The sequence below is a fragment of the Macadamia integrifolia genome, unplaced genomic scaffold, assembly GCF_013358625.1.
Source record: "Macadamia integrifolia cultivar HAES 741 unplaced genomic scaffold, SCU_Mint_v3 scaffold2165, whole genome shotgun sequence".
Classification (NCBI taxonomy): Eukaryota; Viridiplantae; Streptophyta; class Magnoliopsida; order Proteales; family Proteaceae; genus Macadamia; species Macadamia integrifolia.
The window spans coordinates 74,174-90,018 of record NW_024868551.1 but is presented as its reverse complement, the minus strand read 5'-3'; the positions used below and the strand labels follow the sequence as shown (position 1 = coordinate 90,018).

The 15,845-nt window shown below is 39.7% G+C and overlaps 2 protein-coding genes across 2 annotated transcripts; one reads left to right on the top strand and one right to left on the bottom strand.

The window, feature by feature from the left end:
• The first annotated feature begins 382 nt into the window (after positions 1-382).
• On the top strand, positions 383-1,420 carry LOC122065966. The gene is made up of 2 exons (XM_042629792.1): positions 383-637; positions 758-1,420. Exons 1-2 carry the CDS (start codon positions 383-385, stop codon positions 1,418-1,420), a joined length of 918 nt encoding a protein of 305 aa, XP_042485726.1.
• Positions 1,421-7,906: 6,486 nt separating this feature from the next.
• On the bottom strand, positions 7,907-11,943 carry LOC122065965 (D-alanine--D-alanine ligase A-like). The gene is made up of 6 exons (XM_042629791.1): positions 11,160-11,943; positions 10,209-10,280; positions 9,067-9,110; positions 8,875-8,986; positions 8,698-8,769; positions 7,907-7,978 (listed from the first exon to the last, which is right to left on the bottom strand). The coding sequence occupies exons 1-6, from the start codon at positions 11,508-11,510 to the stop codon at positions 7,907-7,909; spliced, it is 723 nt and encodes a 240-aa protein (XP_042485725.1). The 5' UTR covers positions 11,511-11,943.
• Between the last annotated feature and the right edge of the window lie 3,902 nt (positions 11,944-15,845).

The window sequence follows — 15,845 nt, the reverse complement described above, 5'->3', positions numbered from 1 at the left end:
TGAGGAGGCACTACATGCTCCCGTGCATCGATATAATGATGATAGTGATGATGACAATGATGACCCAGTGTATGTGCCTGATGACATAGAAACTGAGCAAGAGGCTAGGCAATGGCAGCAGGTGCAAGCATTGAGCCAACAAAGTCTTCATGAGGAGACAGAAAAGCGTAGACATAGAGGAGCTGGTCCATCTAGAGCTGGAGGTAGTGGATCTTCACAAATCCCTTTGCCCTTTACGAGATCATAGAGTACAAGGGCAGCCCCACCTCCACCTTCACCTCCAGTGGTTCCACCTCGTGTGAACCCCGTGCTACAATAGGATCCCCATGCGTACAGGAAAAAGGGTAGTAAGCAACGTAAGATAAAGGGGATGTGGGGAGACATGAAGGCTTCTGTTGGGGAGACAGTGTCTAAGTGGATGTTATTCCATAGCATCCCAACAAACGCCACCACAAGTCCCTATTACCAGCCGATACTTGATGTTGTGGCTGTGGCTGTGACTGTGGCTGTGGCTGTGGCTGGTCTAGGGATAAAGGGGCCGACTACATATGAGGTGATGAATATATATTTGCCTAAGGAGAAGGCTGACTTGAAAGCATATATTGATAAGTTAAAAGTTATGTGGAAGAGCCATAGGGTAACCATAATGTGTGATGGTTGGACAAGGCCCACGAGAAAGTCCATCATCAATTTTATGATTTATTGTGATGGTAGAACCATTTTCTTGAAGTCTATTGATGCATCCAAGGAAAGAAAGGATGCAAAATATATTTACAAGCCTCTGAAGGATGTTGTGGAAGAAGTTGGGATACAAAATGTTGTTAAGATTGTGACTGACAATGGAAGTAACTACAAGAAAGCCGGAATTAAAATGATGAACAACCCTAAATTCCAACTCTTTTGGACTCCTCATACAGCACACTGCATTGACCTAATGTTGAAGGACATGGGAAAAATTAAAATTGTGCAAACTGTGGTTGGAAGGACTAGGCAAGTGAGCACATTTGTCTATAATCATGGGTTTTCATTAAACCTATTGAGGGAGAAGTGCGAGGGCGACTTGGTCAGGCCTGGTCTCACAAGATTTGCTACCAACTATATTGCACTCCAGAGTTTTGAATCCAAGAAAGTTGGTCTTCGATCTATGTTCGCATCTAAGGAGTGGTTTGGTTGGAGGGAAGAAGGATCAGCTAGTGGTAGGGAGGCACAGGCAACCGTTTCATCAGAAGAGTTTTTGACACAATTGGGTAAAGTGGTTAAAATCTTAGCACCAATTATTGGCATGTTGAAGTTGGTGGATTATGCTTTCAAACCCACCATGCCAAGCATGTGGGCTGCTATTGTAATGATGAAGGAAAATGTCTATGCTACCAACCCACGTAGAAGTAGGAAATTTGTGGAAACAATAGAAGACCATTAGGATGCATTAGGCAGCTTCGGGGCTCCCGCCGCATATGCGGGTCGTACGAATACTAATCCTAGTATGAAATCTAAATTTTAGTATGTTATACAAGTGTTAAGTGTTTTGGAACATAAATAATCTTTTACACTTACTGTAACTTATAATGCAACTGAATGGTGAGTGTTGTATGGGGGTTCGTCTCCAGAACTAAGGAAGATTGCCATCAAAGTACTCTCCCAGACATGTTCTGTATCTGGTTGTGAGAGAAATTGGAGCACATTTTCACTCATCTATTCGAAGACGCGGAATCGATTGGGTTCACAACGTCTGAATGACTTGGTGTATGTGCATTATATTATGAGGCTGAGGATGCAGCACATACGCATGAGTCAAGATAATGATAAGGGCCAGATCGAGCTGGCTAATATTTTCTAAATCGACTCAAATGATGAGGATCCTCTAGTGGACTGGGTGAGGGATAGAGGCGAGCCGTTGATGGATCAGCCGGGGAGGTAGGCTGGACCCATATCTAGTGCGAGAGATGGTGGTCAATGTTGATGATTATACGGCTACAGATGGAAGGATATATTCACAGACCCCTCAACCATTCGAACCTGCACCTGGTAGGGATGATGATGATGATGATGAAGATGATTGGTCCATTTCATCGGGTGGTCGTACCCACACCCATACTCAGACACAGCCACATACACAGACACATGGTGATGGTGATGGTGATGGTGATGGTGATGATGATGGTGATGATGGTGGTGATGATGATGATGATGATGATGATGATGGAGATGGAGGAGGTGATGAAGAGGGTGATAATGGTGGCAACAATGATGGTGATGACGATGATGATGGTGATGGTGGTGATGGGGGAGGTGGTGGTGATAGATTTGAAGGAGTTCGAGAGCAGTATAAGCAAGCCGATCCACAGCTGGAGCCGGTGCGATTCACTGGGGAGAGTTTGAGTATGCCACACAAGATTCTAATCATGGTGTGTGTCCATCAAGTGGAGGGAGGAGTTCAGGTTACAGTAAAGGGCCTCGTCGCCGATTCGGTGAAGGGCAACAAGATTGTATGGACATTGATAGTCTATCTACTTGGAGGGGATAATCATTCGGACAGTGAGAGTAGAGGGAGTGGGCAATGGCATGTCCCACCATTTACTGGAGGGAGCATCTGGTCGCAGTATCATGGATCTTATGGTAAATTCACTGGGATGGGGCATACATCTGGTTCATCTATTCCTAGTAGTAGTACTGACTATGACACCCAGACCCAGTCACATGGTAGTGGCTTTGTGGACAGTTTATTCTCATACCCAGCCAACCCGTACACGTTGCTAGAACCATCAGTTGACAATAACTCAATGGCAGGTTCTTCTTCATACTATGGTGGTGATACGTACCCTCGGATAGGTTACCTTCAGTATGTAGATGACTCAGTCTTTTTAGCAACTATGGAGGACTACGTTCGATTCTTCTCTCAGACTATGACGTGACATGCATTTGTAGCGCAGTTAGAGGAAAATGCATGTCGACTCCATCGTACCAAGCGTGGAATCTAGCCAAGCCATCATAATTCTTTCCAGTAGATGGTAGATACTACATAGTCATTATGATTATTGTTGTACTATTGTGTAAGTTACATGCTCAGTGTTTGACTTTTGTAAGGACTTGTGGATTAGAGAGTCGCATAGTATACTACTCTAATACTCTAAATATTAGCTAATTAATGTTGATGTATATTTGCTCATGGCTTAAATGCATTATTTATTTGTTTTACTATCATATTACATCTTGTTCTAGCAATGAAATAGGTACAATTTTCAAAACAGTTCGATGGTTGCTACCAACCAAAGGTACAACTCTAAAACAATATCATGTTCTAATATCTTTGCATTTTTATGTTCTTATCATGTTTATTAACCTTAAAATAGGCTATCCCCCAAGTTTCAGGTCAAAATACCAATGTTTGACCACAGAAACAGCTAAGCGAAACAAAAAAAAATTAATTAATTACACAATTTCGGCTGAAATCTCATTGAAATTTCGGTATTTCAGTGGTCATGAACCCACCGAAATACCGAAACGAAACGAAATGAGATCTCGAACCTTGCTAGGACTCCAGTGAAGTGTGATTACTATGGAAAGGAGCGTCACACCAAGGAGCACTGCTGGAAGCTTCATGGTCGTCCTACTGATACATCTGGAAAAGGGCGAGGGAAGGGTTGTGCCGGTACTTCTAGGCAGGCCAACCATACTGAGAGCCCTAACTCTGACTCTATTCCTAGCTCCTTAGTAGCCTCACTATCACTTCACGAGCTTATACCCTCTGGCGCCTTTTAACACGTTCAGACTCTCCTGCACCTGCCACTACGAGCTCTTCTCATTCCACCCCTTCTGGGTCAGGTATCTCCTTTTGTGGCCATACTATGTCTGTCCCTTCTACCCCTTAGAATATATAACAGGCCGTTTGTCTGTTTTTTAACATTACACTACTTGTCCTAGTAATGGCATTTAAAGTATCGGTCCGTATCGTACCGTATCGGCCCTTACCAATACGATACAGACCGATATGATACATAAAATTTTTAACACCCTTTTGTATCGATACATATCTTACGATACACACCGATACGCACTGATACACCACCAATACACACCGATGCGTACCGATACTCTATGAAAATTTCAAAATCAAAGTGAAATGTATATTTCGGTATGTATCGATACGTATCAGTATGTATCGGTGTGTATCGGTATGTATCGGTGTGTATCGGTATGTATCGACCAATACACACCGAAATGTACCGATCAATCATAAATGGCCAAAATGGGTAATTTTTTAGAAAAACACAATTTTTTTAGGTGTTTTTGTTCCAAAGTTGCTGTCAACCATTTTTCTCTCTAACCAAAGTGGAAATCAAAGTTGGGAACAAGGATTTTACAATTATGGGACAACTACAAACCTTGGATTCTTAGTGCGATACTCTCAATTTACTGTTTATGCATAATACATGTTATATATAGCTTTTTTTAACTTTTTTTTTTACGCAAACGTTTATAAAAAAATATTTCTTATCCATTTATGTGCGTATCTTTAGCGTATCCAATACGAAATGATACCCTCTGATATGTAGCTTAATTTTAGCTGACCGATATAGAGACCGATACCAATACTTTAATCCTTAGGTAATGGTAAGGTCAAATTGGCTAATGGGACTTATTCCACTATTCTGAGGAAAGGCTCTGTTGGATGTCCCCCTCTTTATCCCTTTCTACTGTATTACATGTTCCTTCTTTTCTCACTAACCTTTTGTCCATTAGTAGTCTTCCTTCCAATCTTAATTGCAAAGTCACCTTTTTCCTGTCTCATCGTGTTTTTCAGGATCTAGTGACAGGGGCAACGATTGGCTCTGGTAGGATACAACATGGTCTATATCTACTTGATGATGACTCGGCGTTGGTCTCTAGTCAGGCTCTTCAGACATCTACGTCACCTCCCATCTCTGAGTTACTACAGTGGCATCGTCGGTTGGGACATCCCCCTTTGGGAATTTTAGTTAGAGTTTTTCTTTCCTTTAAAAATTATAATTCGAGTCAATTTTTTTGTGAGGCATGTGTTTTGGCCAAACAAACTCGAAGCACTTATTCTATTCCTGGAAATAAAAGTGCCACTCCTCTTTCATTGATACATTCTGATATTTAAGGTCCATCCCGCTATGTGTCTGTCAATGGTTATCGGTGGTTTGTCTATTTTATTGATTGTCATTCTCGGACTACTTGGGTTTATATGATGCGAACAAAGGGCGAGACCTTCTATTGCTTTCAGCAGTTTCACCGCATAGTTTTTAGACTCAGTTCGCTACCATTAAGATCCTTCGAAGCGATAATGGTCAAGAATACTTTGAAGGGTCCTTTCAAGCTTACCTTTTCGATCATAGGATGATTCATCAGACTAGTTGTGTGGATACTCCGACTCCTAAGTGAAAGAATCACCACCTTTATGAGGTAGCACGCTCTCTTACGTTTGAGATGCATGTTCCTCCCCAGTAATGGAGTGACAATTCTCACTGCTGCCTTTCTTATCAACCGAATGCCTTCTCGGGTCCATGCCTTCCGCTCCCCTCTGGATCTTCTCCAAGGTTCCACTGCTTTTCGTGTTCATCCTAAGGTATTCGGTAGTGTTTGTTATGCACGTGATCATCATCCTTATAGAAAGTTTGATCCTCGTGGTTTCTGATGCATTTTTCTGGGGTATGCTCCTACTTAGAAAGGCTATCAATGTTTTCATCCTCCGGCGTTGGTTTGTGACTATAGATGTTGTCTTTCACGAATCTGCGTCATACTATACTACAACACCTCTTTAGGGGGAGTCTCCTTTCATTGTGGAAAATGTGCCGCCGTCTCTTGAAATTGTTATCCCTACTAGAATCCCATTTCAGGGGGAGAGAGACACTCCTACTTCTCCTATTGAGCCTCAGCCAAAGATACCTGTGTATAGACTCAAACCACCACACATCCAGCATCTACCCTACTATGCCAGTCGTCTCCTCTCGAGCCTGATCTTGTCCCCTTGGACCCTGGTAATTCTCCTTCTCCTTCTGTTGATCAGTCTCTTGAGTTACCTATTGCTATTCGTAAAGGCATTAGGTCTTGTAATTTATATCATATTGCTAAAACTATTTCTTATCACTCACTCTCTCCTTCCTACTATAGTTTTGTGTCTTATCTTTCCTCTGTGTCTATTCCGCATACCTGGTAGGAAGCGAGTGCAGACTCACAATGGCAGGCAGCTATAGTTGAAGAGATGCTGGCTCTGAAGAATAATGACACATGGGATCTGGTGTGTCTTCCCTCACAAAAGAAGATAGTTGGGTGCAAATGGGTCTTCATAGTAAAACAGAAGGTTGATGGTACAGTGGATCGGTATAAGGCCAGACTTGTTGCCAAAGGCTTCACACAGACTTATGAGATTGACTACCAAGAGACTTTTGCTCCAGTTGCTAAGATGAACACAATTCGTGTTATCTTGGCATATGCCGCCAACTTAGATTGGGATCTCCAGTAGTTAGATGTGAAGAATGCCTTCCTTCATGGGGAACTTAAGGAGGAAGTGTATATGGACATTCCTCCTAGGTTCACTTGCTCTAAAACCCAAGGGAAGGTATGCAAGCTGAGCGTGCTCTGTATGGGCTGAAGCAATACCCTCGTGCTTGGTTCGGATGTTTCTATAAGGCTATGATTGCTATAGGTTACTCTTAAAGCAATGTCGACCACACTCTGTTCATCAAGAGATCTAGTGGGAAGATTGCTATCCTAGTAGTCTATACAGATGATATTGTTGTTACTAGTGATGATCTGGCAAAAATCTCTCGCCTCAAGAGATACTTGAGTGAGGAATTCGAGATCAAAGACCTAGGACAACTTCGTTACTTCCTTGACATCGAAGTTGCCAGGTCTTCTCATGGGATCTACTTGTCTCAGTGGAAATATGTGCTTGATCTTCTCTCTGAGACATGCATATTGGGATGTAAGCTGGCAGACACTTCTATTGAAGCTAATGGTCACCTGAGTAGCGAGGAAGGTGATCTGGTAAATAAGGGGAGATATTAGAGATTAGTGGGGCAGTTGATCTATCTCTCTCATACACGCCCTGACATAACATTTGTCAACCTGGTTAGTCAATACATGCATGATACTTACTCGACTCACATGGAAGCTGTGCTGCGTATTCTCCGGCACTTGAAATATGCCCTAGGACATGGCATCCTTTTTTCTCCTCATGATCACCTTAGGGTGGAGGCCTTCACAGATGCAGATTAGGCAGGTTCCCCTGATGACCATAGGTCTACTACTGGTTATTGCACCTTTGTTGGTGGTAACCATGTTACGCGGCATACTAAGAAGCAAGCCGTGGTTGCCCAATCAAGTGCTGAAGCAGAGTTCCGTGCTATGGCACATGGCGTTTGTGAGCAGCTATAGCTTCATGGTCTTCTCACTGATGGTTGTTCCTACTACCCTTTCTATGAATCTCTTTTGTGATAGTAAATCTGCCATTAGCATTGTTCACAACCCTATCCAGCATGATCGAACCAAGCATGTGGAGATTGATCAACACTTAATCAAAGAGAACCTGGATATGGGCCTTATCACTGTGCCTTTTGTTCCCAATAATGAACAACTGGCTGATGTATTACTAAAGGTCTTAGTAGTAAGATGTTTCATCCTATTATCTACAAGTTGGGATATGTGATATCTATGCACCAACTTGAGGGGGAGTGTTGTAATAATGGGTTTTATGGGTTATAGGGAAAGTGTCAGTTTCTTGCCCATTTATGTGCATATATTTAATATGTCTTAGCGTCTCTCCGATACAAGATGATACACTCAAATACGTATCTTAATTTCAGTCGACCGATACCGATACCGATACTGATACTTTAATCCTTACACCCAACATTCATACAGCATTGCTGATCATATATTTGTCCTACAAAAGTTTAGTAATCTGCTTAAACAATAGCAATGCCCACATCTGAACAGTCTGATTGTCAGGTTCAAACTGTCAGTAGTCAAAGTGATTAAACAAGATATCTGCTTACCAGCCAATAGTTCCTTGGCCGTGAATTATTGACCTTAGCAGTCAATGGTCCAGTGATCCAAGAAATACTAGAACGAATGATGCAGAATTTATGTTGTTGAACAAGATTGACCCTTCGGGCAACCTTAACCGAGATGAACCGGGTCCGATTGGATTTTGGATTCATTAGGATCTTTAGGATTTTATTTTGTTCGGGATTATTTGCAATCGTTCAATTTGGGTAGTTAATAGTCAATTAGGGAATTACCAATTTAAGTTTTATTTTGTTTCTAATTTCATTAGTTAGAATTTAGGAAGCAAATTAGGAGTTGCTAATTTTATTTTAGATTTTACTAGGCAAGTTTTAATTTCAGTTTATTATAAAAAAGCATGTAACCCAAGTAATTACAGAGATTTGAATGATGAATTAATTAATTGGTTGAAACCTTGTGGTTTGCTTGGTCGTGAGACCTTCCGCTTCCCCATTCTTTCTCTTCTGCCTTGCAACAATTTCTTCCCTATTTCTATCTCCTTCATCAACGAAGTTACTAAGGTAAACTTCATCCTTTTTGGGGGGGAAGCATCCATCATAAGCAGGCTTTATTATGAGGAATGGCAGCTCAAAGAGATAATTCCTGAACATGAATGATAAGTTTATGCGAAATAATTATTTTCAAAGAACAAAAGATTTAGTTGCTTACCTTGTCAAAAGCTTGACAACATTCTTTCGAAGGCGTCCCAACAAATGGTACATTCGCTTTCTCCAGTAACTCCTTGAAATCCCAAACATAAAGACCATCCAAAATTTCCTTCAGTTCAGAAACTTCCAAATATCACTCTAGAATATCTGCAAAATGTCTTTCGGTGCTAAGTCAAACCTGGATGCCACCATCTTCACCAAAACGACCATGTATAACTGGAAATACTATATCCACAGAGGCAGCAAGGTGTTCCGCAAAGTCAGACAAAGACCGAAAACCTTGGGCAAGGCTGCAAATTGAGGTAGAAAGTAAGCCACCTAAAACAAGTCAATTACAAAAACAACGTGATAAATGCTTTAAGCCAGCTACCTTTCAAGTTTGAAGTCAAAATCTGCAGGAGTGTTCGAGTATACCTGCAGAAGTGGGATAGAGAAAGACAAAATTCCTATTAATAGAATTTACGGTATACTCAAAATCAAGTCTTACGGTTCAAAGAGTTTATTATTTTCATATATTATTTATATGTCCATTTCAAACCTTAAGTTGTACAACCAGACTAAGAAACAAACTAATAAGAAAAACATGAGGGCTAGTGTATATTGCCGAGAGCAGTAGAGCTCATTGAACAAACTGCTGAAGCAAGCAATGCTGCAATGGGATTGACCACAAAGGAATGTTTTAAGAACTTTTAAAGTGACTAGCACTACTAGATGCCGACATAACATTAATTGCTTACAAAGTAGGTTTCTTTTAATAGGAGAATTCTCTTTTTATTGACAGAGAAGAAGGAGAAGAAGAAATGGGATGGAAAGAAAATCAATATACCAGTGTAGTATGACCAAGGACAACTCCAGTAAAACAGAAAAATGAACTCTTAGCTGGCCTATTTTTTATATCTCCAAGCATTGAGACACCTCAGAAATATGCCCTGAACTCTAACTATAGAAGCTCTAGTATAAATGTAGAAGTTCCAAATTAGGAAAACCTGAAAATAAATAAGGCATAGGTATATAGCCACTCACATTGACAAAAAGCTAAATCAAATTTTATCAAAATTTGTTATGACTACATTGGGTTCTTTATTCAGAATAATGCTTTTACTTAGAACATTAGAGATGTGGACAGTCAGTCTGCAGCTGCACAATGAAAAGTGGGACTGTGCTTTACCAGGAGCAATTGTTTGTCGTACAACATCTCAGAAACATTATGCCATACATATAGAAATACGTTTTAATAAAATATATCTCAAAATTGAAAGAATTTACAAGCTCATCGCAACTAGATTTAGGTTCATGCCCTGTTTCTTGCAGCTATCAAGCTGTGCTTGAGATCATCAACTGTTGAGTCTAGAAATTCCAAAGTAATCCATTCTGAGAAGGTCATCAAGCCTCGATCGGTTGTGTCACTCCAGTAATCATATTTATGAATCTTAATTAGGATAAGTCATTGAGGATTGACACATTCTCATGAAATACAGAGCAATGCAATATCATGAATCAAGATGAACTAACCTGGGTAGAGGATATAGCATAAGCATTAAGATTGCAATCGATGTAATAGCAGCTTACATGCAAATCATTTCCCTGGTGCAAAATAAACACATGAGTTGGTACTCCACTGAAAGAAATTCAATCAGAATAGCACAAAAAACAATAACGATTTGGAAGGTTTTACTGGCTCCATCTGGTTGCAAGTAAAGCGAAATGGAGGGAAGTGCAATCAATTTCAAAAAGAAAATGAGAACTCCCTGAACGATGATTGTGTAACTAACTTAGAATCTTACTTAATATGGTAATTAAAATTTCTCAATGGATTCTTTATTTTCTTATTCAAATCCAAGGAATTTGGTTGAAAAATGAAAAGTAACCAACTGCCAAGTGGCTACTTGTCAAGGGCCCAAATTTTTGACATTTTCCCACATCATTGCCTACTTTTCTGTTAAATTTCAGAAATTTCTGATTTATCCATGTGTCACTATAGCAGTTTGAAAATTGTATGAAAAAGTCAAATCTTTGTGACCTGTTTGAAAATCACAGTCCATTCAAATAACAAGGTGAACACCCCCATCCATGGTGACTAATTCAGTTGAGATAGGCCACCAAATTTCAAAGGTGGCCAATCCAAGGAGTTCTTATGTTGGAGAGCACCAATCAGCTTGTCTTTAATGAGCATGTAGAAACCCTTTTTCCATAATTTTAATTACTAGTTTTAGAAAGTCTTGGAGTTGGTTCTTGTTGGTAAGGATTAGAAATTTTCCATTTAATTTCAATTTAAGTTTCAATTTCATTTCCTTCCCCTGTGATATATGTAGTCTGCAAGTCCAATTAATTCTTGCTGCAGTCCACTTATAATCAATCTGAACTCCCAAATAGACTAAAACTACAATCCAGAAGCTGACCTAATATTGGAAACACAAATGAACACTCATTTCCATACATGACTTGACTGGCAGAAAAATTTACCTGTATGTGATCAAGAACTGATCTCACCGAATTCAGTGAAATGCCACGCTCAGCAGACGGACCACCGCAGATTAAACCAACCCTAAGAACCCTACCTTTCTCCTTTCCCTTTTCCTCCACAACTGGACCTTCAACAATTTCCGTGGAAGCACGAGGAACACCAACTCGACGAGACCATCGCTTGTGTGATAAATTATGCAAAACAAGTTTCGACTCAGATGAATTTAATATAGAAACATCAAAATTGTGAAATACAACACAGTTGTCTAATTTTACGAAGGCGTCTCTCTTTCCCCGAAACAAAGTGGCATTAGAACTATAAGCAAAGGAAGATCGTGAGAGAGACGCCATTAAGGAGCAGCTTCGTAGGAGTTAGGAACTGTTGAGGTCTCAGAGAGATCAAAGAATGAAACTAAAGAAGTACTCTACTAAGATTTATATGGTGGAGCGTCCACTTCAAGAACTACCTAGAAGTGTATCAGTTTGTGCTCCAATGGGGGTTAGGAAAAAAATGAATATTCAAAAATTTTTAAAAATGAAAAAGAAAGGGGATTTTGGAATCGAATCTTGCTCTAACAACCGTGGCGCGGTTCATGCCGATACAAATTGGATTCGAGAGACGATGACGTGGATGCCAATGTCAACGAATACGACACCGGAGTCAACTCGGGACTTTGGAATGCGTCAGCTTTTTGTTTACCCTTTAAAGATGGTTGTGTCAAATATTTGGAGAGCTAAGGGCCACCTTTGGTAGTCATCATAAACGTTTTTTCATTTTAAGGGAACAAGAAAATATAATCTTTCGTTCGGACGGCTCATGACATATTTCAACATTTGAGTTTTACTTCAAAACGAAATTTTGATAAAATTAAAAAAAAATAAAGAAAAATTCTAATTTTGACACAAAACAATGTTTCTGAAATTAAATGACTACCCAATACAACCTAAAAATGTAAATTTGTTCCTTCTCCCTTATTCAGCAAAAAGATTCCTTTCATGGAGCCACAGACCTAGGATGGATGCCCAGGTCCTTCTAGCCATGGGATGACTCCCTAGTCCCTAAGCTCCATGGAGAGGAGTCAAATCTTCTCCAATCAGGGTTGGCTGGTCGTTTATATTTGTCTTTCTCTTATGTTCTCTCTCTTGATTTCTGTTTTTTATTTTCTCTCCTATTTCTCTTTCTCTCCTGTTTTGTGTCCGTCTCTCTCGCTGGTCCCTCTCCAGCCACCCCTCGGTCAAGAAGGATCTGAATCCCACTCCCTAATGCCTTTTTCACCTACTCCACAGCATCCCTCCCCATGGTTCCCCTCCCAAGCATCATGGCTGGATCCCTCCTACACTAGAGAGTAGGCAAGCCCTGTTCAGAACACAAAGCTCTTGCTCTTCCTTGCATCTCCACTTAGAACTTTGCTGAAGTGCTTATGCAAATTGGGCAAACTTTTGTAAGAACAACCTTGACTCACGCCATCCTAATTGCTAGAATCTGAGTGAAATTAAGACTATTTGCTTTCAAAACATTTGATGAAGGGAGAGAAGAGTATGTGGGAGTTCTTTCCATACCAAGCAACTCAATGTCACTTCACATAGAACAAAACTTCTCTAACTGTTCACATATAAAGATCCGATCATTCCTAGCTAGAATGTCGGAGTGGAAGGGAGAGATGTTGGGGGCAGGGGAGAAGGAATGGGAGAGTGGGAGGGGTAGCCGGAGCCTACGACGGAGAGTGCCAGAGTTGGGGAGTAAAGAAAGGAGCCGAAGACTGAGAAGAAGAGAGGCAAAGGAGAGCTTTGTGGGTGGACCCCATTTCTTTCTAATAATTTCTAAGAAAATTTACATCTACCACCCCTTGCCTTTGCCCCCAAGTACATCACCTCTGTAGTTTCATTTTTTACATTTAAATCCAAAAAACTAACCGTTTAACACCGTTCACTGGTTTGAAGTGTTTTCACCTACCAGCGAAAAGGATGTGACTTAAGGATTAAAGTATCGGTCTCGGTTGCAGTATCGATCGGCCAAAATTAAGATACGTATCGGAGGATATCGTATCGTATCGGAGATACACTAAGATACGCTAAAGATAGATATATAAATGGATAGGAAACATTTTTTTAAACACTTTTGCATAAAGAATTTTTAAAAAAAAACTATTGATAATATGTATTATGCATACACTAAATTGAGGGTATCGTACTAAGAATTCAAGGTTTGTAGTCGTCCCATAAATGTAAAATCATTGTTCTCAACCTTGATTTCAACTTTAGTTAGAGAAATATGGCTGACAACAACTTTGGAATAAAAACCCTTCAAAAAATCGTGTTTTTTCTGAAAAATTACCCATCTTGGCCATTATATGATCGTAACACACTGTATCAGTACATATCGATACTCACCGATACGTACCGATATATACATACCGATACTCACCGATACGTACCAATATATACCGAAACGAATATTTTACCTCAATTTTATATTTTTCATAAAATTGTATCGAGGCATATCGTATCGTATCAATATGTATTGGTGGTGCATTGATGCATATCGGTATGTATTGTAGAATATATGTCGATACGAAAGAATTTTAAAAATTTTATGTATCGTATCGGTGTATATCGTATCGATCAATTAAATTTAAGATACGTATCGAAAGATATCGTATCGGTATCGGAGATACTTAAAACCATGGATGTGTGTTTAGAGAGAGAATGAGAGAAGGGAAGAGATGGGAGAAGAGGGTTGGATGGATGGTAGAGATGGTTCGGTTGCTTGTTGTTGCTCACAAAGGACGGCCAAAGATGGGAAAGAAATAGAACTTCGGCCATGGTCAAAGATAGAGAACAGGTATGGAGAAAGGAGAGGGAAGAAGAAGAAGAGAAGGTTCGGCCATGGCAAGATTGAGTGAACAAAAGAAAAGATGGAGGGAAGAGTGGAGAGGTTCAGCAAGGAGGAAAGGAAAGAAAGGAAGGCAACTGGGTGGTTTCAGGTCTGGAAGGAAGAAAAAGAAAGGAAAAGAAGGCGGCTTGCAGGTACAGCAAAGTGAAAAGAAAAAGAAGGTAGAAGAAAGTAGGTTGCAGGTTCAGCAAAGGGAAAAAGATGGGAAGGAAGAAGAAGGGAAAAGAAGGTTGAAGGAGATTAGTTCAGTCAAAGGAAGGGACGGCTGCGTGTCGGAGGGGAAGAGAAGAAGGAATAGAGAAGGGGGAAAATAAATTAGGGCTTGATCAAATTATTGGGGCGCCGATTGTCGTCGCATTCGACTTCGACCCAATAGCTCAGTTCACAGGAAATTCAAGATGCCTAAGAATTGCTAGCTGGAACTAAAAATTGTCAGATAAACTGCGAATGAAGGTTAAACTCACACACTATAGGAAATACATGGACAAAGAACAGAGAAATTAAAGTTAAAAAAATGAGCACCGTTCCAGGTTGTTATTAGGGCAAATGGAGTTTCGGAGTTAACCTAGTTGCGATTAGGACAGATGGTCACCATCTTCAAATCCACCGGTGGTAAATATTAACAGCGTATGGAGATCGGAAGTTGCAAGTTGCTAGGGACGATCTACCATACCTGGTTACTCTTGGACACCTCCCATTATCACCGGAGCGCTTTTCCGACGGAAACTTACAGGGAGATAGGTTTTTTCATTTCGAAACTAACATCAATGAAACGGTACTAGTTTTTTAGGTTTAAATATAAAAAACGAAACTACAACTGGTTGGGGCAAAGGCGAGGGGTGGTGATGTAAATTTTCTTCATTTCTATTATAAGTTAAACCCACGAGTGAGAAAACATTACATTTCAATAAAAGAAAAAAAAAATCTGAAGAAATCCCTCCACTTTAACATCATATAATGGATTTTCATGTATACAAATACAATCATCAAAAACCCTAATACCTTCAAAGTATTGTAACATAAAATATTATCAGATATTGTAAGATTGGTGACATTTGAATTTACGATATTTCCCTCATCAAAAAGTGGATTATATGTTAAATATCTCCTCGACTCATAAATGCATATCATGATATAAATCTCACTACCAATATACGAGTAGTGTAAACATCAATTATCCCCACACCAAGGCGCACAAAATACACCTGCAGCGATAGGGACCTCTCTAAGTACCGGGACCATAAAAATAAAAAAATATCCAATAACCCTAACAAATGGTGATTTATACAAGCCTCTTGTAATGATCATGTCTAACACACATACATCATAAATGTTCAAATTTGTATTATTGAAATCACATTCAGAACAATATATAACCAACGAGACGACCCTATTAATAGGATGCCCAATACTATCCCTAGTTGTAAATACTTTTAAGGTATAAATTTCAGACAACATATATAAACACATAAAATTATAATGCACATTAATATGGTTAATTACGGTTTGAAAAGGTTATTTACATACATGAAGGCTACGTAGACTACCATAATAGATTAATCAAACTCTCTTGGGTCTTTTAGGACGACGTAGTCTTGAATCTAACTCCTTTTCTATATATTTTATTTTAATTGTTTCAGTAGCTGTAACTGACTGATTGTTACATAAGGGTTAATATGTTTGACCATAGATTTGTGATTTATCCTCTGCATCAAATCCTTGGACGTACATTATGGTCCAAACAACCATTATCAAGAGAAACATATTGTTAACGGAATGAGCAGCCAAAGATC

Excerpts from the sequence above, each read along its gene's own strand:
- LOC122065966 (XM_042629792.1), top strand. The coding sequence starts at position 383 with ATGAAGGCTTCTGTTGGGGAGACAGTGTCTAAGTGGATGTTATTCCAT. Across the intron at positions 638-757 it reads TTATGTGGAAGAGCCATAGG|GATGCAAAATATATTTACAA; the intron begins GTAACCATAATG and ends AAGGAAAGAAAG.
- LOC122065965 (XM_042629791.1), bottom strand. The coding sequence starts at position 11,510 with ATGGCGTCTCTCTCACGATCTTCCTTTGCTTATAGTTCTAATGCCACT. Across the intron at positions 9,111-10,208 it reads ATGCTATATCCTCTACCCAG|GTATACTCGAACACTCCTGC; the intron begins GTTAGTTCATCT and ends CCACTTCTGCAG. Across the intron at positions 8,987-9,066 it reads TTTGACTTCAAACTTGAAAG|CCTTGCCCAAGGTTTTCGGT; the intron begins GTAGCTGGCTTA and ends CTCAATTTGCAG.